Here is a 26,114-nt window from a genome sequence, read left to right on the forward strand (position 1 = left end):
TATTCGACGTTGTTGTTTTGCATTTTTTAAAAAACTAAACTTTTCATTTTTCAATTGTTTTTGTCAAAGATTCGCAGTCATTATCTTCTCAATGATGTTTTGTTGTGTGAAGATTAATTAATGGGATACATAACTGCTACTGCTGCTGTTGTTGTTGTCCACTGTTTGTCATCCTCATTGTCATGATGATTATCAATCGTTGCATCAAAGTTGTATGCTTGTTGTCGTTGTGTCCATAAACTTGTTGAATTTATTCACCATCGTGGTTAGTGTTAATCATCATCTTCTTCTAGTTGCTTGTTATATCCAGATTCACAGTGTTTGCTGTTGGGTTTTTGGTACGTGTTTTTGCGCGTGTTTTTTTTCAAAAAACAAAGCAAAACCATGGCAAAATTATTTATAAAATCCAGATTTTTATTGTTAATAATTTTTTATTTAAAAATTGAACCTGGATTATGTCAAATTCAACAACAAAATAATCATCAACAACAACAACATCCACATCCTCATCATCATTCGAATATATCGTTTATATTGACAGAAAATTTTAATAGTTTATATCCTTTATTGAATCAACCATCATCGATTAATTATCCATCGACTATCGAACCACCCCCATCCCCACCATCGACAATCGATACCGAAATCGATAAAGGTATGTGGCCTTTAAAAATCTTTATTGTTCGAATTTGTTGAAAGTTTTCTTCGATTATGAAATTTCCCAGGCAGAAATTTTCAATTTACAAAAATTCATTTGAAATTAAAGTTTTTATTTTACAAAAAAAAAAAAAAAAAAAAATGAATGAATCATGTCACAATGATGATGATAATTATTACAAATTATAAATGTCAATGTCAAAAAACAACTAAACTTAAATAAAATAATAAATGTATGTTGTACGTGTTATTGCGTGCACGAAACGATAAATAAATAAATAACCGCGCTCGTTATATAATAAACAAGCAGGCACGAATTTTTTTTTCTCGTTTTGGGAGAAAACAAAATGTTAAGAAATTGAAATGAAATGTTGTGAAATTCCTCATTATCCTCATCATCAACTGATGATGATGATAATTTTAAAATTCTGAATTTTTTTTTTAAAGTGAAAAAAAAAATTCAATTTTGTCCAAACAGGGACCATTGTTGTTTTTCGTTGATTAAATGAACTGATTTTGTTTGGCGCAAAATTTAATTATCTTAAACATTTTCTTTCGGCAACAAAAAATTGGTGATTTTTTCTTCTGCTGCTAAAGGAGATTGACCATTTGACACATTCATCGTTCGTTTGCTTTGTCCAAAACCTAAAACACTGAAGAAAAACAAAACATTTGACATAAACTTTTTTCGTTTTGTTTTGGCAAAACCATTCTATTGATTACGTCCAAACAAAAATTACGTAATTAACTAATTATATGTCCAACTGCCTGTTTGGATGTAAAAAAATGTTTTGTTTTTTGTTTTGTTGAGAAAAATATTTACGAGTTTCTGCTTCTGCTTCTGCTAAAAGAAAAACCAACCAAATTAGATTAACATTATGCAGATGTGCATACCATAAAGCCACATAGTATACAGGAGAAGCATCTGGCCAAAAATCATTCAGAAGTTACTTTATGAAGTTTGTTTCAAATGAAACGAATAATGTAAATTATCATGCTAATTGGTTTGGACAACAACAACATCTTGACTTGATCTTATTTTATTTCATTTTAATGAAATAAGTAAAGTATCATTATAAACAACAAAACAGCAGCAGCAGTAGCCATTCTAAATATGATTATGATTTGAAAAAAGTTAAAGTCGAATAATAATTTTTCATTGTCGAGGTCGATGTTGATGATTACTTTTACTTTTTTTTCAATTTAGTTAATTATATAATATGTAATTTTCGACCACAACAACAACTTGATGACAATTTTTTTCGTTGTTTATCTTCAAAAATTCAGGTCAAAATGTCGGTTTGTCACAATAGCGAAAAAAAACAAAGAAAAGAAATATGTGATGTGAATATTTAAATTGTTGTTGTTGTTGTTATGGTTAATTTCTTCTTTTTTTGGTTTTTCGGATTTTGAATTTCTATTTCTTTATCTTGATTTGAGATTGAAATAAAATCCGATTGGATCAATTGATCGAGAAACAAAATACCAAGATTTTCACTCAATTTTTTCGGTTTAATTAACTTTTCTTTGGACCAGAAATAACTAATTAATACTTTCTTGGATCAATGAAATTTTGAATAAGCAAAAGTAATAGCAAAAAAAAGTACATCGGCGTTTGTTGATGCGATTTTCATGTTTTTTTTTTTGATTTGATTTGATTTTTTCCACAATAATCATCAATAGATAATGTTGATATTAAAAACGTTCGAATGACAACAACAATGTCGCCTATAATAACAACAACGACGACGACTATTTCAACAACAACAACAGCAAATAAATGTGAATTTTGGTTAATATCAAATGAAGGAAATTTAACCAGTTTTGGTGATCCATCACAAAATGTTAATTGTGTTTATCGTATTACACCGATCGATTCAACCATTTGTAGTGTTGAATTACATTTCAATGATTTTGATGTGACCGATATGCGTAGTGAACTTCAACAAAAGCAACAAAATGATAATGATAATGACAATAATGAACCACCTAAAGTGGAAAAAGAATTTCAACAATTAATAGCATCTCATAATAGCTGTTTAGATAATTATCTTGAATTTAATAATCGAAAACGTTATTGCCATAATGATTGGAATAATCGTATGGATATTGTTGATTTGGATCCAAATTATGAAAAAGATTTTGTATTTAGGTAAGAGTTTACTTCTTTTTTCTGTTGCTCATCATCAATTATAATTTTCTTATTATTCTATAATTACAATAATTAAACTTGAATATATCTATTATCATATAGACTTGTACTTGATCGTGTGGTACATTCAAGTGGTTTTAATATTAAATATAAACCGTTATTCGATACTTGTGATAAAATGAAGATGAAAAATATGGAAAATTTGGAAAATAAAAATAATCATTCAATAGATTCGTCAATTGAAATGTTAACATCCAGTTCATCATCATTACCGGTATCGGATAATTATTGTCAAATACGTCATAATGAATTGGAATTTGAAATTAAAAGTAAAAATTATCCACGAAATTATAGTAATAATTTAGATTGTATACATTATATACAACGATATTCGGATAATATTTGTGGTTTAGAATTGAAATTTTTACATTTTGATATTGAAGAATCAGAAGGTTGTGCATATGATTTTTTCGAAATTGATGGTGAAAATTTTTGTGGCCATTTACCAAATGGTTCACGGAATATATTTCATTTTGATCAGGCTATCAAATCAATATCATTTCAAACGGATAGCCAGGTGAATGGTCCTGGTTTTCATATTAAAATACGACAATTGGATGATTGTCGTAATGCATTTATGCCAATGGAAACTTCAATTGGTGCGATTAATCAAGGTGGCCGACAACAAAAATGCAGCATCATATGGCATGAACGTGAAGGAAAACTTAGTACGCTAAAATATCCGGATCCATATCCAAATGATTTACTTTGTGCATATACTATTGAACGAAATCCAAACGGTCATTATTGTAGTATTGAAATGAATTTCATAGATTTTAATCTACAAAATACACGTAATTGTAATTCGGATTTTTTCGAAATACAAAATGAACGTTATTGTGGCCAATCATTACAAAACAAACAAAAATTAATTCCATTCAATAATAATGGTTTCATCAGATTTTTATTCAAAAGTGATAGCAATGAAAATGGTAAAGGTTTTCTATTGAATTATACACAGTTACCATGTAAACAAATGGTTAATAATAATGATGTTATTATGGATTCATTGGAATCATTATCGAAAACGATTCATACGAATGAAAAAACAACCAATAATAATATCAATAATATTATTATGGAACCATGTATGCGAACATATCAGGATAAAAAATTTGATCTAATTAGTGATCTAACTAATGATGGACTTTATAAGGCAAATCAAAGTATGTTTGTTTTTTATTATTTATTTATTAGATTTTTGCTATCAAATGTTTTTTATTTCCTTATCATTTTCTTTTTCACTTAATTATCTGTGTAGATTGCCATTTTACAATAAAAAAATATTCGAATAAAGTTTGCTATTTGGAAATGCATTTCAAACAATTTGATCTAGAAGCAAGTCAAGATTGTCAATATGATTATATGGAAATTGGTAGTGCCGTACGATTATGTGGTACATTGAATCAGGAAACCAGTAGGATTTATGTTTTTGATAAAAATGAAATGATTATAAATTTTCATACGGATTCAACTAATGAACGTAAAGGTTATCGAATACATACTGAACAATTAGAATGTCAAGGTGATCGTATTATTCGTGAAAATAATGATAATCATCTTAATAATAATGAAGATCAAAAAGAAGAAAGATTACAAAGTTTAGAACAATATAAATTTGAGCAGCAGCAACAATTTGTACAACCACCAGCAACAGATTCAAATGATACAACACAATTATTGTTGCAACAACAAGAAAATATATTTCTTCATCAAACAACAACTGCATCCGAATTTGATAATCCATTAATTTTGGAAAGAAAATTTCAACAACAACAATCAAATCATCAATCACATAATAGTTTATTATGTTCAAAAACATTTCGACAAAAAGAATTTTTCATACATAGTCCAAATTTTCCGGATAATTATCCACCTGATTTGGATTGTCTTTTTATGATCATACCTTTCAGTATGGATGTTTGTAAAATTGAAATTAATTTTGATTCATTTGAATTACAGCCATATGATTTTGAAAAAAATTGTTTAAAATCAGATTTTATTGATTTTGATAATAAGGAACAATTTTGTGGAAAAATGAATGAATTGCAATCAAAATTGTATACATTTCGTTCGAATGAAACATTTTTCATACATTTTCATTCGGATTCATTTCGTACATCATTTGATAAAGGATTTCGGCTTTATATTCGTCAAATAGAATGTTCATCATCATCGCCATCATTCAATACACAACAGCCAAACAAATCACCATCATCATCAATAAATCATCAACATCATTGTAGCCGAATATTTATGAGTTCATCATTCGATATACAAAGTCCACAATATCCATCATCATATCCATCGAATACATATTGTGATTATCGTATTGTAAAATTTAAAACACCCGGTATAAATGTTTGTTTTCTTGAAGTACATTTTATTGAATTTGATTTACAATCAAGTATTGATTGTAAAAAAGATTATTTAAGCTTTAATGGTATTAAACAATGTGGTCAAATAGCTAAAGATAGTGTACGATTATTTCCATTTTATGATAATGAATTTACTATTAGTTTTTTTGCCGATCCATTAATCAATGGACGTGGATTTTATCTAAAAATTCGTCAAAATGAATGTCCACCAAACACCAATGATTTTAGTGTTAAACGTAAACCATCATCATCATCATCAATGATGATGAAAGATGATCCATTTTCACCATATCAGATATATCATGCTAATCAAATCTGTCAACAAACATTTGGTTCAACATATTTTGAATTTGAAAGTCCAAATTATCCACAATATTATTTACCTAGTTTAAGCTGTGTATACACCATACAAAGACGAAATAGTCGTTATTGTAAATTGGAATTATATTTTAATGATTTTGATATTGAACCATCGGAAAAATGTATGGAAGATTATCTGCTTATTGATAATGTTAAATATTGTAATACAAATTCACCAAAATCCGTAGTGCAGTTACCATTTTTTGAACCAGAAAAACGTATATATTTTCGAAGTGTTTCATTTCGACCACGAAAAGGATTTATGATACAGGCCAGACAAATTGATTGTGATACATTAATATCGAATCATGAACCATTGAAAAATTATCTAAATCAAGATCATCAACAACAACAACAACGAATAATTTCAAGTTCATCAGCTGATAATAATAATCATAATAATTTTATATTTTTACCATCATTACCATCAATTTGTGAAATTTGTGTAACCGAAGTAACTGGCCATATACAATCATATGATTATCCAAATTTTTATCCACCAAATGTAAATTGTACATATCGTATAACACCATTACCGGATAATTGCCTGGCACAATTACGTTTTATTGAATTTGATTTTGATTATTCACATGAATGTAATCAAGATTATTTAGAAATAAATGGAATACGTTATTGTGGTCATCAGCTTAAAGATGTTTCAATGATTTTGATGAATAAACGAAAAGATGATTTGACTATACGTATGATGACTAGTAGTCGTGGTGCAATGGTAAAACCATCATTTAAAGGATTTCGTGCAAGCTATACACAATTACCGTGTTTAGTTGATACACAAATACCATTACCACCACCACCACCACCACCATCATCAAATCAGATATCAAATATTCAATCGGCAACAAAATCTATTGTCGTGGAAAAATCTGCATCAATACCGAAAAAAACATCAATAATCAATGTACAAAATGAACAAATTTATTGTGATCAAACATTTGATGATAAAATGTTTGAAATCAAATCACCTGGTTATCCATATCGTTATTTTGATCGTTTAGATTGTTCATATTTGATACGGAAAAATAGTGCAAATGTTTGTCGTTTGAAAGTAACATTTACTTATTTTAATGTTGTTGGTGAAGATGGTAATTGTCGTGGTGATTATTTGGATATTTTTAATACAAGATTCTGTGGTGTTCTTGATCAACATACATCGAGTAAGTTATGTTTTTTTTTCTTCTCAGAAATTTATCTAAAATTCTTTTTGTTTTTGGTAGAAGAGATACCATTTTTACAGGAAAAACTTTTATTACATTTTCATACAAATCAACAACAAACTGCCAATGGATTTCATTTACAATTAGAACAAGTTGATTGTATTCCTGGTCGGCCAGCTATTCCACATCAAAAATCAAATATCAATGATGATGTATCAAAATCATCTGATCATTCTGGTGTTATTTTATCGAAAACAAATTTAAAAACATTAATTAAATCATCAAATCGAAAACCATCCACCACTACAATTACTAAAAGTCCATTTCTTTATGATGATGATGAAATAATTTCCGAATTTAATACTAGAAATAGAGCTACTGTAATGGAATCACATGTTATTTATGAAGATTTGGACAATAATCAACCAAATCCGGAAAGATTTCCAATTCAACAACAACAACATGAAGAACAACGTAAAAAATATCCGATACGATATTTTAGTCCAAATATAACAGTAGTTAATGAAGATAAAGATGTACAAAAGAAACTAATGGACAACAATGATTATTCAATGATGATAAAAACAACAACAACAATACGACCATCACAACAACGTCATTTGAATGATGATGATGATGATTATATAACAATAACAACAGCACCAATGACACAACCAAAACAACAACAACAATATGATCGTCCATCAACTAAAACATCGAATAAACTATGTGAACAAACATTTGTAGATAAAATCTATTTTGAATTAAAAAGTACAGATTTACAAATGAATGATGGTGGAGCAATGTGTCATCTACACATACGAAAAGCAAAAACAAATGTCTGTCAATTGGATATAATGTTTATGAAATATAATCTTAATGATAGTAGCTGTAATCATCAATATTTATCAGTTGATGGTGAAAAAATTTGTGGAAAAATTCATGAAACAACAACAAAACGATTCTGGTTTCAACGATCAGAAATCTATTTATTTGTCAATCTAATGGATATTGATGATCATCATCATATCGATGATAATAAATTTGAAATTAAATTTAGACAAGTTGAATGTGCTACAAACAATGTTGTTGATCATCATCATATATCACGGCCAATATCGAATGAAAATTCTGACGGCAATCAATTTCCGATTAAAGGACAACAACAACAATCAATGAAAACAAATCCATTTATAAAACAGCAACAACAACATGTCAACGGCGATATTGTCGAACAAATCGATGAACAACAACAACAACAACAACAATTATCCGATCACCATTATTATAATGGTAATAATAAACAAAATGAATGGAAAATGCATCAAACAGATGATCATCATATGACCGTCAAACCATTTCGAACAATATTGAGACAACAACAACAACAACAACAACAACAACATAATCCTATTAATGAAAATTCAAATAGAATGGAAAAAAATCAACAAAAATCTTTACCATCACCAACAACATCCGAAACATCATCATCAACATTTAATCCATATTGTGATTTAATTGAAAATGAAATGAATTTTCATATTGAAAATCCAAATGATTCGAATTTTAATACGATTGAACGTTGTCGTTATACAATTCGTAAAGCTAATAATAATGTATGTGCTTTAGATATGAAATTTCAATTATTTCATCTAAATGAAGCAATAAAATGTGAAGATGAATATTTGGAAATTGATTCGAGCAGAATATGTGGAGCATTTCCTGTGGGTCATGAACGTATGTGAAATTTGACTTTATCAATTCTAAATTAAAGAAAATTTAATATTTTTTTTTACTCCAAAATATAGGCCGTTATCATTTTATGCCGAATGAATATGAAAAAGTTATATATTTTATATCGAGTAAATCATCATCAATGAATCGTGGTAAATTTCGTATAAATGTTGAACAAATTGATAATGATTGTGACAGACCTTTGCCAACATTAAGTAAGTCATATAAATGGTCTATTCGGGATTTTTATAACGATCATTTTTTGGTTACAATTTTCTATTAATAGAGCCAACATTAACAATGCCCACTGTATGTGATATATCCGTAGGAAATTATCGTGGTCATATAAAAAGTCCAAATTATCCAGCATCATATGGTGATTATACAAAATGTGTATATAGAATACAGGCTATTGGTCAAGAATATTGTAATGTTAAATTGAAAATTCAAGATTTGGATATTGAATCATCATCATCAACCGATAATAGCCGTATACAATGTGAAAAAGATTGGCTACAGATTTCTGATACAAAAAAATTATGTGGCAATAAATTCGAACAAAATGAATGTAAGTGTGTGTGTTTGGTGCATCGTTATCAATAATTCCTTATTTTTTTCGTTTTTTGCTAAAATTACACAAAACAGTTATAATACCATTCGACATGCATAATGGACATAAAATTGCATTGATCAAATTTACATCGGATGCATTTGGTAATGGTCGTGGATTTGATATTGAATATAAACAAGTATGTTTGGTTATTTTTTTGGCTGTCAATCAAATTGAATTAATTATTTAAAAATTTGTTTTCTTTTTTTTTGTACAATAAGGAATTGTGTGATGTATCGGATAAACATCAGCGAACATCAAATCTTATCAGTCCAGTTGGAAAGAAAGGTGGAGGAGGTGGTAGTGGTGGTGGTGGAGAAAGAGGATCGTCATCATTATTCAGGCCACCACAGATTAAATTAGTAAAAGGTGATCCATATTCATCATCATCATCATCTGGTTCTTCATCGATACGTCCACAATATCCACCGAATTATGTATCAAAAGCACATATGCTTAAAACAATGGATCGTAAAGAATTTATTAAGATGATGTTAATGGCTGAACAGGAAAAAATGAAAATGAAAATCAATAATAAAGATGCTAAAGAATCATCATTGACAACAACAACAACAATGAGCAGTATGGATATTGATGATAATTTACCAACAACGATGAATAGTGTTCCAGAGAATACAATCATATTTACAACAACCATATCAACGGAAGATTCTACGGAAAATTCAAATACAATAATCACTACTGAACCTTCGGTTACGACGACAATGACGACTGATGTTACCTTGTAAATAATCTTAAATTATTTGAATACATTTTGGAAAAATAAATGGCAATTTGTTTGGGATTTTAGACCCAGTGCTGCCATCCTTTAATGGAAATTTTCAAATTTTCATTGGAAAATTTGAAATTTTATTAAAATACTGAAATTTTTAGAACCCATACTGCCATCTGAAAATTTTTAAAATAAAATATATTTTTTTAATTTAACTATTGTTTGAAGGAAGATATTTTCGGTCAATGGATTTATTTATTTTTTTTCAATTCAATAAATTACAATCAATTAATCTGTTCAATCTGTTAAAAAAATAGTGGTTATTGTAAATGATTGTAAATTATCGTTTACGGCATGGTGGTTGAATTTTATTCGGCCAATTACAGCTTTCTAATGATGCATCATAAAATAGACCTTGTGGACAGGCAAAATGGAATCGTCGATAATCGGCACATCTATAAAACATGGAACAATCATTTGGATCAGGGAAAAATCCATTTGCAGTTAAACATTGAAATGTTGATGGTTGATTATCATATATTTGTTTTGGTTGTCGTCGTAATTGATTGGATTTTGGCTTTACATTTGGCTTGAATGGTGAAACACGAGCAGGTGTAACTTGTCGTTTACGTTGCTGTGATATCATCGTTTCAGAATTTGGTTTATCATTTTGTAAACGGGCTTTTTTGGCAGGTGAAATCGGTGATTTCGGTTTTTGTGTTGGTTTAGGCTTTGGTTTTGGTTTTGCTGATGATGCCGGAGATTTTGGCTTTGAAGATGGCGGATTTTTCTTTGGATTCTGTTTTAATGGACTATTTTTTGGTTGACTTTTAGCTGGCGATTTTGGTTTTGGTGATTGCTTAATAGGCGCAGATTTGGCTGGTGATTTTTGTGGTGGAGTTTTCGGTTTTGCTGTTTTTTGTTTTGGTTTTTGTTTTAAAGGGGCAGATTTTACCGGCGATTTTTTTGGTGGTTGAGATTTTGGTACCGGATTTCTATTATTCGACTTTGGTGGTGATTTCTTCGGAGATTTGGTAGGTGATTTCGCCTGAGCTTTGGGTGGTGGTGGTGCTTTTAACGGTGCCGATTTTTGCGGACTTTTGACAGGAGCAAGGGCTTGAGATTGCGGTGGACTTTTTACTGGATTTTTAACTGAAGGAGGACTTTTTATTGATTTAGGCGGAGGTGGTAGTGATAATGATTGAGATTCTTGTTCTTGTGGATATGAATTTTTAGTAGGAGGCTGCTGATTATCATTTGGTGGTTGCGGAGATAATGGTTGAGATTCTTGTTCCTGTGGATATGAATTTTTGGTAGGTGGCTGCATCATTGGTTGATATGGCACAGGTGGTTGTTGATTATCATTTGGTGATGAAGGCGGTGGATAATCATTAGGTATTTCTTGTTTCTGCTGTTCAATCGGTTCAATTTGATTTGGATTTTGTGATAATGGTTGACCATAATTATCTTGAATTGGAAATTCATTTTGTGATGGTTGTTCTTCTTTTTGTTGTTGAATTACTGGTTCTTGTGATGGATATTGTGGTGATGGATTATCTGAAGGAAATTGACCTAATTGTTGTGATTGATCTTGATCATTGGATGGTACATTCGATTCTTGACCACCACTTGGACAAGGTGGATAGGCTTGATCAGGCCAATTACATACACTATAGCGTTCATCAAAATAGGTACCTGGTCCACAACGGAAATCGAATCGTCGACCTTCATGACATCGATAAAATGCCGCACAATCATTTGGATGACGGAAAAATCCATTTTTCGTACATTGAATTCCATCACCAGATGATGGCTGTGGATAGAATTGATTGGCTGCATCACCACCATTATTACTATATGGATCATTTTCATTGAAATTTTCATTTTCTTGTGGTAAGGGCTTTTGTTGTTGTTGTTGAACAGGCTGAAGATCAATATTTTCATCAGCTATGGATTGTTCAATTGGTTGTTGTTGTTGCTGCTGAACACGATCCATATACGATGGATCATTATTTGTTTGTGGATATTGTGGCTCATTTGGATAATTGGTTTCTGATTCTTGTTCGATAGGCTGTTCTGAGGGAGGCGTTTTGGTTCCCGGTTCTTGAGCTCTTGGTTCTATTTGTTCATTAGCTGGAATATCTTGTGATTGTTGTTCAACAGGAGCTTCTTCAGATTCGGGTATTTCTTCTGGTTTTTGTTGTTCTTGTTGTGGACCTTCTTCGGATTCTGGTGTCTGTTCCATTTGATCGTCAGGTTTTGTTTCATTCTCTTCTTCCGGTGATTGTTCAGGTTTTTGTTCATCCATTAAATCGGATGTCTTTTCCACTGATTCTGGTGTTGATTGTAGTTCAGCATCAGGTTCCATGGTTGTAGATTCTGTTGATTTTTCATCTGAAGATGGTGTTGTAGTACCTTCTGTTTCATTTGAATCAGTTGATTCAGTTTTATCGCTCGAAGGTTCTGTGGTGGCCTCAGTTTCATCACTTGGTTTGGTTGTTGCCTCTGTACTATCAGTTGATGGTTGCGGTGTTGTCGATTCCTCATTGGTGGGAGTTGTTGATTCAGTTTTATCGCTCGAAGGTTCTGTACTATCAGTTTCATCACTTGGTTTAGTGGTTGCCTCTGTGTTATCAGTTGATGGTTGTGGTGTTGTCGATTCCTCGTTGGTGGGAGTTGTTGATTCAGTTTTATCATCGGCAGATTCTGTAGTCGATTCTGTTGATGGTTCTTTTGTTGTAGATTCAGTTGTTTCATCACTTGATTGGGTTGTTGCTGATGATGATGATTCAGTTGTAGGTTCAGTCATTGATTCAGTAGAATCTGTACTGGGTTCACTAGTTGTTGCTTCACTTGTGGAATCTTCTGTTGGTTTAGTTTCATCATCATCACTTGCTGGAGTTGTTTCAGTTTCATCTGTTGGCGCTGCCGTAGTTGACAGTTGTTCATCAGGTGATTTTTCTACCGGTTCAGGTTCTATAATTTCAAATAAGAAAAAACAAAATCAATTAATTATTTCAAATAGAAAAATGAATAAAAAACCTTCAGCAATGTTTTCTTTCTCGGGTGATGTTTTTGATTTGGATTTTGTTCCATTTGGTGATGGTTTACCAGCATCTAATGGAAAAAAAGTGAAGATGATGTCAATATTTGTCAATCATATCCAAAACAAACCTGATTTGCATTTGGATTGTGATTCAGGAACACATTTTCCTATACTTTCATCAAATGCATTGCCCATATCACATTCGAATTGATCGGCAATGAATCCACCACTATTATCATTGGTACATCGGTAGAAATTTTTACAATTTTTTTGATCAGCAAATTTTCCTTCCTGTTTACATTGGAATATGGATGATACTGGTTTACAATTACAATCTTCATCTTCTGGTGCGATTTCATCTTCATCCATATTGGTCAATTGTTGTTCAACATTGGATTCTGGTTGCTGTTGTTCTTGTGGTGGGGACTCTGGCTGTTGCTGTGATGGTTGAGATTCAGGTTGCTGTTGTTGTTCTTGTGGTGGAGATTCTGGTTCTTGTTCTGATGATTGTGGTGGGGATTCTGGCTGTTGTTGTTCTTCTTGCGGTGAAGATTCTGGCTCTTGTTGTGGCTGTTGTGATTGTTGACTTGGTGGATCACCGAATTGTTCGGGCAGATAATCACGATGATCAGGATATTGATTTGTTGGAGATTGATTTGGCGGCTGTCTATTAGCAGATGTCCATTCATCTGGATTAAAATTATTATTTGACGATCCAGGTTGTTGTTGTTGTTGTTGTTGTTGTATTGATACAGGATAGCCAGCATTATTTGGCAATTGTTGTTGTTGTTCGGATGATGGTTGTGGATATGGGGCAGGAATAATACTTGGTTGTTCATAATAATTATTTTGTGATGGTTGTTGTTGTTGTTGTTGTGGTTGTGATGAATACTGATCATTTTGTTGTTGTTGTGGCTGTTGTTGTTGTTGATTGGCAGCATTATAATCGGGCAGTTGTTGTTGTTGTTGTTGTTGTTGATTATTGTCACATGGTGGTGATGAACTTGGATAATTACAAACACTTATTGTTGGATCAAATACTGTACCCGGACCACAAGCAAATTCATAAACACGAAAAAAATCTGCACCTTCATCACGTGTACAACGATAAAATTTTACACAATCATTTGGATCACGAAAAAAACCTTCATTCGAACATCTATTTTCACCTAGAAATTTTTTTTGGAAAAAAAATCATTAGAAAAAGAAAAGAAAGAATTTTAAAATTAATTTTTCATTACAATGACAATAACTTACGATCAATATCTTGAGCTCGAATAAAATTCACAATAAAAATTATTAAAATTAATAAAAATTCAAATGATAATCGTGATGATGATGATGATAATGAACACACAATAGATTTGAATGCCATGATTTTCAATAAAAAAAATTTCGGGCAGTCAATTTTTCCCGCCAAAATTTAAAATTCAGAAAAAAATAAAGCGATAATAATCACTAAAATCAATCGATCAATTCAATAAAACATCACATGATGATTGAAAACATTCGAAAAATTTTTGTTTTTGTTTCAATAATGAATTTAGATAGAAAAAAAAACCAATCACAATTCCATAAACATTAGCTTTTTATAAGAAACAGAATGATGATGAATCCAAAGAGGGTGATCAATGATTAATGTTTTTTATTATTGATTTTGGTGAAATGAAATGAAAAAAATGCCAACCCATTCCCAATGATCGATAATGGAACACCTCTTTTTTGTTTGACAAAGAAATTTCCAAAAAGAAAAAGAAAAAAAACAAACAGCCAACATATAGCTCATAATGTACAATCATCATCTCTTTATTATCATTCTACTGGTTGTTAATGTTAATGTGTTATATGCTTTTTACAAATTTCAAAAAAAAACATTCAAAATATCTGAAGAATACGTCGGAAGTGGGCACGTTCTAAAACAAAAAAACGAAAAAAACAAAAAAATTTCCCCAAAACTGAATAGTTTGGAACACCTAATGTTGGCAGCAGTGTTCGAATGACCACACAGTGTAGATATAGTCTCCTTCGTATATTCTTTATTCGTTCGAAAATGATGATGATGATGATGATGATGATGATTATCATCATGACTATCTTCTGGTAGCATCCATCCATCCATCCATCCATCAATTCAATTCATTTACCAATTCAAAATTTTGAAAACAAAAAAAAAAAAATTTTTTTTCTTATAAGCACCTGTGTGTATGTTTTTTCGTTTTATAAATGTCTTTTCCTTCCCCCTTCTCCAACTAAAATGATGATGATGAAAAAAAATTTATTCATTCAACGTAAATGTTGTTGTTGTTTTCATCAATTTTTTTTCAAATTTTCAATGACATGTTGGAAAAATGAAGAAAATGAAAATATCTTCAATTGAATAACATGCTAAATACCAAAATTTATTAAATGTCAAGTGGTTTTTTTCTTAATCAAAAAAAAATTTTTTCGTTTTCTTTCTGATATCCGGAATTTTTTGTTTCGAGATTAAAGGAAAGGCCATAATTCTATTATGTGATATTCCGAAACAACAACAAAAATCAAAAGGATATTCTGTTTTTTCATTATTTATTAGATCTGATTGGTTTGTTTATCTCCATGTTTGAAACAAGCATTACGATGAAACGAACGAAACGAAGAAGAAGAAAAGAGAAGAAAAAAACGATAATGATAATGACCTATCTCTTACTCACTCACTTTGTCTATTTACAATCATCTTTCAAGGTGTTAAAAAAATGGAAAACACACACCAATTGTGATTTTAACATAATTGAGTCATTGTGTGTGTGTCTAAATAGGTAAGATAGATATGAATTTACTTACTTATGTTTTCTTTATTCACTTTCCATTTCTTTTTCTTTTCTTTTTGCTTTGTCCATTGTAGTGTTAAAGAAGTTTTTTATTATTATTAAAATGATGAGAATGGACGAATGAAATACTCATCATCATCATCATCATCATAATTATCATTACACTTGGCTAATGACAATGATCCTTGTAAATGTTTGTTTGTATGACAGAAGCTTCCTCATTTTTTTTTCTTTAAAAAAATGAAATCCATCCGTTTTGATTCATTTTTTATTTATTTCGTTTGTATGCATGCACACAATGAAATTGGATAATTGAAATCAATTTTTTTTTTGTTTCCCAAAATATTAATTGTCAACAGGAATGAATGAATAATATTCGTCAATAATTTTTTTCGAAAAAAAAATTATCATTTACGGAACCATTCAAGGTTATCGAACAAGAAGAAGAAGAAGAAGAAATTGATGACAATTTTGATTCGATTCGATTCGATCATTTTTGGTTGATTTTTCCCATCATCACCATATAATAAAAGAAATGTAATGTTTTATGCATTTTCTACATATGTACAAATCTTGTGATTTGTTCAGACGAAAAACAACAACAACAGAAACAAAAACAAAAAAACATTTATCAATGTCAATTGAGAAAAAACAACAACAACATTATCTGATGATCAGAATAATAATCGATATCTATATTTATGGATTCAAAATGAAAAAAACAAATTCCAATCATTTGAACGGAACTTGTCAAATTGTACGTGCAACAACGAAAAAAATCCAAATGTTAATTCAATTGAAGAAAATGTTTTTTTTTTATTTCTGATGAATGATGAATTATATAAGTAAGGAAGGAATAGTGAAAAACAAAAAACACAAAATTATAATTGCATAAAACTTCAATAAGTGTTCAAATGCAAAAGGAGAGAGAGATAGAGAAAGATGGAGATTTTCTATTTGAAAGAAAACAAATATCAATTAAAAAACGTGAAAAGAGTCTTCATGGATAATCATTCTTTCAAGGTAAGTTTGTTGAGGTATTTTTTTTTTGAAGCAAAAAAAGAAAAAAATATTCGTTTTTTTCAATGGAAAAATTATTGATATTTAATTTAATTATGAAAGTGATGATTATTATCAACTGATGTAATCATCATTTTTTTTCATTCCAGACATTTTTTTTCCTCATCCATTTCATAGACAATGGCCATAAGTCACTGTGTGTGTGTGTGTGCGTCAGTGTTAATGACAATCATTCAATTATCAATCATCGATTCCCTTTCGAAGATTTAGCATAATTAATAAATGAATTCCAACGATGATGATGGAACCGCACCTAAAAACAAATTTGGAAAATTTTTTTTTTTTTGGCTGGTTGGTTGATTGGTTTTATCAATTATTGTTTTTCGTATAGGAAAAAAAACCCGAAAATTTGATGATAATCTTTTTTTTTGTTTCTTTGTTTTGTTTTTGTTTATATCCAATATATTCAACAACAACAAGTTTAATGGTCATGTGAGTGTGTGTGATGGGATTAATGTCTTTGCTATTTCAGAAAAAAAATCAACGCAAATCAAACAGAAGAAGAAAAAAATGCTAATGAAAAAACAAAATGATGATGTTTTTTTGGTGATGGGCAATCGAATTGCAAATCATCACCAATCATCATCATTATTATATGATTATTGCTGCATCCGGACATTCATTCAATCAAGGTTGGTCATCATCATCATCAATAATGATGATATTTGATGATCATCATCATCATTTTTTTCTACCAAAACCGAAAAAAAAAACAATATTTATTGGAAAAATTTAATTAATAAATTTATGATCGTTTATCATATTGTTTTTTCGTTCGTTCGTTTGTTAAAATTAATCAAAAATTTTTTTGGTTGTAAAAGTAAGAAATGCTTATGACGATGACGATGATGCTAAAGTCTTAAGAGTTATGTTATGTTTTTTTGTGTTTTCCAAAGAATGTGTGTATATGTTTGTTTGTGTGAAGAGATAAATCATGAATATTTTAACTACTAGATAAGAAAAATTATGCAAAAATGAAAAAAGATTATCAATATGATGATGATGAATTCTTGATGAATGTATCTGATTGGAGAATTTTTTTTTCATTGGAAAATTGATTGTACCGAAATTCCAAATATAGATAAATTATTGATAGGGTTGTTGTTGTTGTTGTTGCTATTTTTGGGAAACTTTATCGAAAAAATTTTTCTTTGTTCGTTTGTTCATTATTGTTGTTTTTATGATACCAAATTAACTGTCAAAAAATACCCTTATTTAGATGGAAATTCGAATGACCATATTTTGTTTTAGATCAATAAAACTTTTTTTTTTAATGATAATGTTGGCCACCAATTTGATTTTAACTCTAATTATCAACTCCAAAAATGATGATCTTTTCTTTGCCTTGATTGGTACCGGTCGTCGAACGAACGAACGAACGAACGATGATATTGATGATAATAAACAGAAAGGAAAAAAAATCTTTTGTTTATAACAATTTTATCATCATCATCATGTCTTTGTTAGTTCGAACACTGTTCCAAACACAATCGAAACAAAAAAAACATTTACCATATTGATTCATTCATTCGCACATTATCATTGATAATGATGATGATATCAATGACATTCCATAATATTGAATAGAAAAACAATATCTTCATTTCTTTTGTTGTTGTTGTTGTTATTGACTTGATAAAAATTTGTCGTGTTCATCATCATCATCATTATCATTAAAATGAATCCTGAAAAAAGATATGAATAATAAAAAATTTTGATTTTTCATGAAGGTAATGTACCAGCCAAATATTGATTAGATGATGCTCAACGATATTGTAAACAAACAAACAAAAGTTGTTGTTGAAATATAAGAATCTGGCTTTGCCGACAATATATACTGTAACAAATCATCAGATAGATCGAATGTAATGATGTTGATGAAAACATCGTGACTTATTGATTTCATCGATATCAAAATAATAAAATTTCCATGGACATTTACATATTGATAATCAAAGAAGAAAATGAAAAAAACATTGAATGTGAAATGACATTGATTGAAGTTCAAGTTAAAGGAGAGAATGATGAAAATGAAAATGGGAAAAGAATGGAATATGTTTTTTTTCGAATGTATCAATGTTTCAACATTTCAAATCAACATCTGTCAAAATAGTTGCCAAAATGAAAAAAAAATGTTGATGATTTTTTTTCAAAATTTGATGATAATCGGAAAAAAAAGAAAAAAAAACGAAGAATTAAGAAAAAAAAAGTGATGATTTATTGAAGATTAAGAATATGCTAATTATTATTATTATTATTAAAAATCAATATATAAAAATTGAACAATTTGGACGGGGACTTTCCAATATTTTTCTGTTTGTTCCGCTTGTCAACAACACTTGTAAAGATGTTATCCACGTGTTTCATTTTGGCAATCCTGTATATTGTTATTTCAAATGAAAAGATTGATTGTCCTTGATCAAATGCAATCCGTTCCTATATGTTTTTTTTATCAAATGAATTTTGGAATTACCGATGATGAGCAATCATCATCAATGGATCAATAGATTTTGCTGAATTAATTAGACATCCATAATGTGTCAATCTGTCATGGTAAATTAATCATCATCAATCATCACATGAACAAATGAACAACAACAACAACAAAAAAATATTGAATTCTTATGGAATGTTTTTTTGTTGTTGTTGTTTTCATACATTTCGAACCGATATTGACAATTGAAATTATCCAATTAGGATAATTGCAACAAACAAACAAATTAGAAATAAAATGAATTACCTGTCATAATGATTGAATAAATATTTTGGTTATTTCCATTTGTATTTGGGTCATCACCATCACCACGATAAGGCGAAAAATTCTTGATCTAAGAAGTAAAAACAAAAAGAAAATGATCACTTTGGTTCATCACTAGTCATCGATGATCATTCGATTACAATGTCTAAACGATCAGATAAAATCAAAAATAATGATCGAATAATTTGCTATGATAATGATGATGATGATGATGATGATAATGATGATAAACTTGTTAATTATAACAATATTAATAATAATAATAATGTTCAACAGCAACGAAAATTATTTCGTATAACCGATTCAAGAACGGCTACAATTCATACAATGAATGGTAGAAAAAAACCCGGTTTCAGTCAGGTATTAATGACTGCACAGAATAATAATGATCGATCATGGCCTAATCATCCACAACAACAACAACAAAAATTATCCGAATCTGAAACAATAACAGCTGATCGATTAATATCTGAAGATTGTGTTCAATTTCCAAAACCATTATCAGCAATGAATAATGTTGATTTAAAAGATGTTGTTGATCATCATAATGGTGTTGATGAGCAGCAACAACAAGATAAAATAACAACAAAATCTGGATCACAACCAATGATGGCTAGAAATCTTCCATATCGTGTATTATATCGTATACAACCGACAACATTAAATAATAATAATAATCCAAATAATATATATGGTTTAAATAATAATCGTCGAAAAATGCATACAAATGGATTGAATAGTTTTAATTATATGCCACCATCAAATCTAATACGTTTGTTTGGTGAATCATCGGTACCTGGTGTTCGTGATATAGCATTATCACAATCATTCGTACGTCGTATGTTTTGGATTTGTTCATTTTTTTTCTTTGGTTTTTTGGCATTACGTGATATATCACAATTAGTATCGGAATATTATACATATCCAATTACGGTTGATGTACGATTACGTGATAGTCGTCGTTTACAATTTCCAGCTGTTACTGTTTGTAATCTAAATATTGTACGTTATTCAGCACTTTGTATGAGTAATTCATCGGTTATTAAAGATTCAATGATACCAAGAGATTTACGTGAAAAATTATGTGGTATTCAGCCACCATTAGCGGCAGCAGCAGCAGCAGCTGCCGCAACAACTACTAGCGATTCATCATTAATGTCAACAACAACACCACCATCAGCATCAACTGGTGCAACAACTGGAAAATTGATAACAACTGCACAACCAACAATTCGTACAACTAAATCTAAATCTCGTGGTGGTGGTGGTGGTCATCATGCATCATCATCGAATCGAACACCAAAAACATCAACAAAAACATTAATACGTACAACAACAATGTCAACAACAACACCATTACCAACAAATTCCGATACAAACGATGGAATGGATGATATTAATACATATGGTGTTGCTAGTAATTTTAGTGATACTGGTTTAAATGATACTTTATTATTAAATGGTACAGATATTGATTCGAATATGACTGCCGAATCATCATCATCATCATCATCGTCAACAACAATAACAACAGCAACAACTATAACAACAATGAAACCATTAGTTGATGATATACCAAATGATATTGCCGGACCAATCGATATACAATTGGATCGACCTAAACGTAAAGTTTCAAAAACAAATACAGATAATTCGGATAAAAATAATAATTCAACAAATGATAAAGATGGTAATAATCAATCGGGTAATAATAATAATCAAAAACAATCATCATCATCATCAGCAACAACAAAAGAACCACCAGCATATTTTGATAATATTGAATTAACTGAAAGAGAAGAAAAAGAATTACAAGAAAATCTAACCAATTGGTTGGCTGTTATTTATAATTCGAATGAAAAAATTGCCAAACAAATTGGTCATCAATTTGAAGATTTAATACTTCGTTGTACTATACGTTCAACAAATTGTGCTCATGCAAATAGTTTTGAACATTTTTTTACACCAACCGAAGGTAATTGTTTTACATTTAAATCACAAAATCTACGTAAAACTAATTTGGAACGTATTAAAGATGAAACATCTATTGCTGGTGTTAATTATGGTTTGGAATTAGTATTGAATCTTGAGATAAGTGAATATCTTATTGGTACAGCACAGATTGGTGCTATAGTAATGATACAACATCCAGATGAAATTGGTAATTCGGCTTCGGAAGCTATATTTGTTGCACCAAAACAATCAACTTATATTGGTATGAAAATGGTTAATATTAGTCGATTACCGAAACCATTTCCCGAAGAATGTATTGATCATTGGCCAGCCGGATTAGTTGGACGATTAACACAAAATGCATCTTATTCACAGCAAGCATGTTTGAAAATTTGTCTACAACGAACCATTCATACACGTTGTCAATGTCAAAGTGCTCAATTACCACAATTGGAATTGAATTCTACATTGAAAATTTGTGACACAAGACGTAAAGTAACTCGAAACTGTGTTGAAGAGGTAATGTTTCAAGCTGAAGAAAAAGTAAGTACTTGTAAATGTCCACCACGTTGTCAGGTAATCAATTATGATAAAACTGTTTCGATGACAAAATGGCCAACACGTGAAGATCGTGTTACATTTGATCGCGGTAAAGTGGATATGAATTTTCAAAATTTAGCCAAAGTAACTGTATATTTTCAAACAATGACCTGTCAAGAAGTAAGACAGGAAAAAGCCTATACAACAGCAAAATTATTTTCATCATTGGGAGGTATACTTGGAATGTATGTTGGTTTTAGTTTTCTATCATTATTTGAAATATTAGAAATATTTGGCCGAAGATTTTGGTATATTGTAACGAAAAAAAATGTTCGTTTTCGTGCCGCTGTACATGCTATAACGGCAACATTTGCAATGAAACGACGTAAAAAACAACGTAAAGTTAATAATTTTAATAATAATGAAAAAAATCGTAATGGCAGTCTGAATCAAAGAAAAAAATGAATTGATTAACGTTTTTGCTTATTGTTTTTATTTATTCGTAAATGATTAAAATCTTGGTAATTTCCATTAAAAAATTTAATTAATTTTAATTTTGAAAAATTTGTAAAAAAAAAAATTATCTTGGTGTTAATTTGATAGAGATTGGATTAGCCGGTATAACAACAAAAACATGTTTCAATTCTAATTGTTGTTTTTGATCAATTAAATCCAAACGAAATGATTGTATTAATCGTGCACAAGATAAATAAAGTTCTGATTCGGAAAATCTTTTACCCAAACACATTCGGCCACCATAACCAAATGGTAATAATGCGAATGGATGAATTTTTTGTTTTTCCATCGGATTCAGCCATCTTTCTGGGAAAAATTGATCCGGATTTTTAAAATATTCCGATAAACGACATGTTGCCATTAGATGTGCAAAAATCATTGTCTAAATAATAAATAATAAGGAATTTTTGGTGAAAATTATTTATGTTTGATTGATTGAAAGAAATATTATATTACATTGGCCGGAATTTCATAACCAGATAATTGGATTGGTTGTGTTGTTATACGCATAATACCGGGAACCGGACAAGTTAATCGAAAACATTCCTGTACACAAGCTTTTAGATAGGGCATTTTAGCCAAATGTTTTGGTAGAATATCATCATTATCATCATCAATTTTTATTGAACGAATTTCATCATAAAGTTTATCCTGTACACGTTGATTAGCAGCCAAATGATAGAATAAAAATGCAAACGTATTGGATACGGTAAATATTCCACCAATAATAAAATCAATGATTGCCATTTTAATTTCATCATTTGTTAATTGTTCGGTTTTGAATAGTTTTTGTAACACTGTTTCATGATCGGATATTTCTAGACGGGAAAAATTATTTTTAAAAAATTGAAAACAAAACAAAATCAATCAAATTCCTTACCATTTATTTGATTATCGATAGCATTTTGTACATGTTTGGATGCAACATCATAAATCATTGATTCAGCTCGTTCTAAATTATTATAAGCATTTGTTTTAATAAATTTCCACCATGGATAACTATAATAAAGTTCATTGAATGTATCGAATAAAAGTTTTGTTGATTCGATCAATATTTCAGCATCGGTTGATGTTTCAGATGATGATTGTTGTTGTTGTTGTGTGATTGTTTTCGATTCAAATGCACCGATTCGGGTGTCAAGACAAAGCATACAAATTGATTCAAGTGATAAACGATATGTAGCTTCTTGAATATTATCAACAATATTTGTATCAGGATTCATACATTGACGAAGATATTCAATAAAATCATTACAGATTTCATTTTGATTCAGCATATTTTCATTGATTGTTGATAATTTCATAATGGAGGGTTCTAATTTTTTTCGTTGATCATACCATTCATCACCATTAAGATTGGTAAGACCAACACTTGGATAACGATCTGGACGTGAACGACGAAAATACGATACAAATTCATTCGAAGGTCGAATTGGACAACGTCCTTGATATTTAAACACTGTTTCATAATCAGCAGGATCAAATATATTGACAACCGGTTGTCGCCATTGATATTCTTCACAAAATATTGGTCCATATTTATGATATTTTTCAATATTAAATTCATGTAATTTATTTAGATCATAACGACCAACTAAACAATTTTGATAAATTCAAATTAAATTTTTTTGTAAAAAATGAAAACAATAATAATCATACCTAATGAACAATAAAAATTATACCATCCAGTACCAATCAATGGTAATGATGGCCATGGTCCTGGTATCGATGAAAATGGTTTCAATGATTGTTTTCCATTATTCAATTGATTATGGTCATCATCTTTTTCATTCATAATTGAATAATTTTGTGTCGTCGTTTCGGCTATTGTTTTTGGACAAAATTCAATAATAAACACATATGATTTGTTTTTTAAATACTTTTTTTATATCAATGTTTGATATTTTGGTTATTGATTATATAATCAATCAATCAAGTAAGGAATGTTGTTGTTGTTTTCGAATGTTCAATGATGATGTGATTTGATTTTTAGTGATTTTCGTTGAAAAACAAAAAAAATCAAAGGTTATTAGCCAAAAATAACTGTAAATTGTCAATCAAATCTTGATTTTAGTTTGTTGGTTGGCTACAACGTTTGGAAGATTTTTTCGCTTATTGGGATTTGACAAAATGAAATTTGAACGTAGTCGTTGTTGATAAACAAATGTGAAAGATTTATCTTCGTATAGGGGGTGTGTGTGTTTACTTAAATGCGCAAGTGTTTTGTTTATCAAATAAAAAAAAATTGCGAAATAAAAATCTTATCAATCGAATCAAATCAAATCAGAAAAATGGATTTTATTTCATTTTGAAAAAAAACAAGTTCAATGACAATGTGAAATGAGAACGAAGGTCAGCCTTCCCCCCAAAAAAAAATATTAAACGGACATTTTCATTTTGATCGAAGCATATGGATCATATCCAATCAATTCAATATCATCCATTGTAAAATCATCAATATCATCAATGGTACGTTTGAATTGAATTTTTGGAAATGGTTTCGGTGTTCTTGTTGACTATTTATTTTTTTGTTGAAAAAAATAATGTTGATTTAAGTAAAAATTGAAAGCAAAAACAAACAAACAAACAAACAAACAGTACCTGCAGGAGAAGTGCATCAACATGATCACGATAAATATGTGCATCACCAATTGTATGAATAAATTCACCAGTTTTTAATCCACAAACATTAGCAATTAAATGTGTTAATAATGAATAGCTGGCAATATTGAATGGAACACCTAGACCCTATTTTTGGTTTATAATTTGTAAAGAATTAACATGGTAGATTGTAATACAACAATTAGCTTACAATATCAGCGGATCGTTGATAAAGTTGACAGGAAAGTTCATCATTACAGACATAAAATTGTGCCAAACAATGACATGGTGGTAAAGCCATTTTAGGAAGATCTAAATATAAAATGAAAACGTTTTTGTATTTCTTTACTTTCAAAATAAAATAATTACCTGATGGATTCCAAGCCGTTATAATCATACGACGATCATTTGGATTTGTTTTGATTGTTTTTATAAGCTGTTTTAATTGATCAATACCTTGACCATTATAATCAGTTTGATTATCACGATATTCGGCACCAAAATGTCTCCATTGAAAACCATAAACAGGACCTAGATCACCTTCTTGACGATCAATAAAACCAAGACTATCAAGAAATTCTTTTGAACCATTTGCATCCCAAATTTTTACACCTTTTTCGGATAATTTTTTCGAATCAGTTGAACCTTGTATAAACCATAATAATTCTTCAACAACACCACGCCAAAATACACGTTTTGTTGTGATCAATGGTAATGTTTGATTACGAAGTGAATAACGATTTTGTGTACCGAACAATGATATTGTACCCGTACCGGTACGATCATTTTTTTCGGCACCATTTTCAAGTACATGTTTAATTAGATTAAGATATTGATATTCGTCGTGAGACATTTTTTATTTTTTTTTTTTTTCGTTCGAAATTTAATGGATCAATTTTCATTGATGATAACTGGAATTAAGCGCCAAAATAACAATCGACAATGTGCTTTCAA

General features: G+C 29.9%; 5 protein-coding genes and 1 long non-coding RNA gene across 8 annotated transcripts; 2 read left to right on the plus strand and 4 right to left on the minus strand.

The window, feature by feature from the left end:
* The first annotated feature begins 369 nt into the window (after positions 1-369).
* On the plus strand, positions 370-10,026 carry LOC113790369 (uncharacterized). Its single transcript, XM_075823862.1, has 9 exons — positions 370-655; positions 2,341-2,809; positions 2,912-4,035; positions 4,131-6,782; positions 6,843-8,519; positions 8,591-8,731; positions 8,803-9,084; positions 9,162-9,265; positions 9,348-10,026. The coding sequence occupies exons 1-9, from the start codon at positions 385-387 to the stop codon at positions 9,873-9,875; spliced, it is 7,248 nt and encodes a 2,415-aa protein (XP_075679977.1). The 5' UTR covers positions 370-384; the 3' UTR covers positions 9,876-10,026.
* A 68-nt stretch (positions 10,027-10,094) lies between these two features.
* Positions 10,095-14,371, minus strand: LOC113790371 (uncharacterized). The gene is made up of 4 exons (XM_027340033.2): positions 14,163-14,371; positions 13,034-14,074; positions 12,902-12,976; positions 10,095-12,835 (listed from the first exon to the last, which is right to left on the minus strand). The coding sequence occupies exons 1-4, from the start codon at positions 14,278-14,280 to the stop codon at positions 10,200-10,202; spliced, it is 3,870 nt and encodes a 1,289-aa protein (XP_027195834.2). The 5' UTR covers positions 14,281-14,371; the 3' UTR covers positions 10,095-10,199.
* Positions 14,372-18,987: 4,616 nt separating this feature from the next.
* On the minus strand, positions 18,988-19,948 carry LOC142646317 (uncharacterized). 2 transcript variants are annotated; one of them, XR_012847273.1, is made up of 3 exons: positions 19,691-19,948; positions 19,533-19,620; positions 18,988-19,337 (listed from the first exon to the last, which is right to left on the minus strand). It is a non-coding gene; the product is annotated as an uncharacterized LOC142646317 (long non-coding RNA). The 2 variants fall into 2 exon arrangements; XR_012847272.1 differs by lacking the exon at positions 19,691-19,948 and having other exon boundaries at positions 19,533-19,666.
* LOC113790378 (uncharacterized) lies at positions 19,691-22,683 on the plus strand. Its single transcript, XM_075824840.1, has 2 exons — positions 19,691-21,525; positions 21,586-22,683. The coding sequence occupies exons 1-2, from the start codon at positions 19,692-19,694 to the stop codon at positions 22,506-22,508; spliced, it is 2,757 nt and encodes a 918-aa protein (XP_075680955.1). The 5' UTR covers position 19,691; the 3' UTR covers positions 22,509-22,683.
* On the minus strand, positions 22,514-24,725 carry LOC113790380 (ecdysone 20-monooxygenase-like). Of its 2 annotated transcripts, XM_075824864.1 has the most exons (5): positions 24,440-24,725; positions 24,219-24,383; positions 23,440-24,153; positions 23,016-23,377; positions 22,514-22,941 (listed from the first exon to the last, which is right to left on the minus strand). In XM_075824864.1, the coding sequence occupies exons 2-5, from the start codon at positions 24,352-24,354 to the stop codon at positions 22,624-22,626; spliced, it is 1,530 nt and encodes a 509-aa protein (XP_075680979.1). In that variant the 5' UTR covers positions 24,355-24,383; positions 24,440-24,725; the 3' UTR covers positions 22,514-22,623. The 2 variants fall into 2 exon arrangements, with proteins under 2 accessions (XP_075680979.1, XP_027195845.2); XM_027340044.2 differs by lacking the exon at positions 24,440-24,725 and having other exon boundaries at positions 24,219-24,431.
* Positions 24,726-24,837: 112 nt separating this feature from the next.
* Positions 24,838-26,112, minus strand: Ts (Thymidylate synthase). The gene is made up of 4 exons (XM_027340058.2): positions 25,530-26,112; positions 25,372-25,472; positions 25,161-25,307; positions 24,838-25,075 (listed from the first exon to the last, which is right to left on the minus strand). Exons 1-4 carry the CDS (start codon positions 26,011-26,013, stop codon positions 24,938-24,940), a joined length of 870 nt encoding a protein of 289 aa, XP_027195859.2. The 5' UTR covers positions 26,014-26,112; the 3' UTR covers positions 24,838-24,937.
* Positions 26,113-26,114: the final 2 nt, after the last annotated feature.

The sequence above is a fragment of the Dermatophagoides pteronyssinus genome, unplaced genomic scaffold (genome assembly GCF_027571235.1).
Source record: "Dermatophagoides pteronyssinus isolate colony J.1.1.1.1 unplaced genomic scaffold, Derpt_VIB-CSIC_2022.12 sq0001, whole genome shotgun sequence".
NCBI classification, from domain to species: domain Eukaryota; kingdom Metazoa; phylum Arthropoda; class Arachnida; order Sarcoptiformes; family Pyroglyphidae; genus Dermatophagoides; species Dermatophagoides pteronyssinus.

Excerpts from the sequence above, each read along its gene's own strand:
- LOC113790378 (XM_075824840.1), top strand. The coding sequence starts at position 19,692 with ATGTCTAAACGATCAGATAAAATCAAAAATAATGATCGAATAATTTGC. Across the intron at positions 21,526-21,585 it reads TTTTTTTACACCAACCGAAG|ATGAAACATCTATTGCTGGT; the intron begins GTAATTGTTTTA and ends AACGTATTAAAG.
- LOC113790371 (XM_027340033.2), bottom strand. The coding sequence starts at position 14,280 with ATGGCATTCAAATCTATTGTGTGTTCATTATCATCATCATCATCACGA. Across the intron at positions 14,075-14,162 it reads TCGAGCTCAAGATATTGATC|GTGAAAATAGATGTTCGAAT; the intron begins GTAAGTTATTGT and ends AAAAATTTCTAG. Across the intron at positions 12,836-12,901 it reads GAAAGAAAACATTGCTGAAG|AACCTGAACCGGTAGAAAAA; the intron begins GTTTTTTATTCA and ends TTGAAATTATAG.
- LOC113790369 (XM_075823862.1), top strand. The coding sequence starts at position 385 with ATGGCAAAATTATTTATAAAATCCAGATTTTTATTGTTAATAATTTTT. Across the intron at positions 8,520-8,590 it reads ATTTCCTGTGGGTCATGAAC|GCCGTTATCATTTTATGCCG; the intron begins GTATGTGAAATT and ends TCCAAAATATAG. Across the intron at positions 9,266-9,347 it reads TTGATATTGAATATAAACAA|GAATTGTGTGATGTATCGGA; the intron begins GTATGTTTGGTT and ends TTGTACAATAAG.
- LOC113790380 (XM_075824864.1), bottom strand. The coding sequence starts at position 24,354 with ATGAATGAAAAAGATGATGACCATAATCAATTGAATAATGGAAAACAA. Across the intron at positions 23,378-23,439 it reads TATCGATAATCAAATAAATG|AAATATCCGATCATGAAACA; the intron begins GTAAGGAATTTG and ends TTTCCCGTCTAG. Across the intron at positions 22,942-23,015 it reads GTTATGAAATTCCGGCCAAT|ACAATGATTTTTGCACATCT; the intron begins GTAATATAATAT and ends TTTATTATTTAG.
- Ts (XM_027340058.2), bottom strand. The coding sequence starts at position 26,013 with ATGTCTCACGACGAATATCAATATCTTAATCTAATTAAACATGTACTT. Across the intron at positions 25,473-25,529 it reads AACGGCTTGGAATCCATCAG|ATCTTCCTAAAATGGCTTTA; the intron begins GTAATTATTTTA and ends TTTTATATTTAG. Across the intron at positions 25,076-25,160 it reads TTGATGCACTTCTCCTGCAG|TCAACAAGAACACCGAAACC; the intron begins GTACTGTTTGTT and ends AAAAATAAATAG.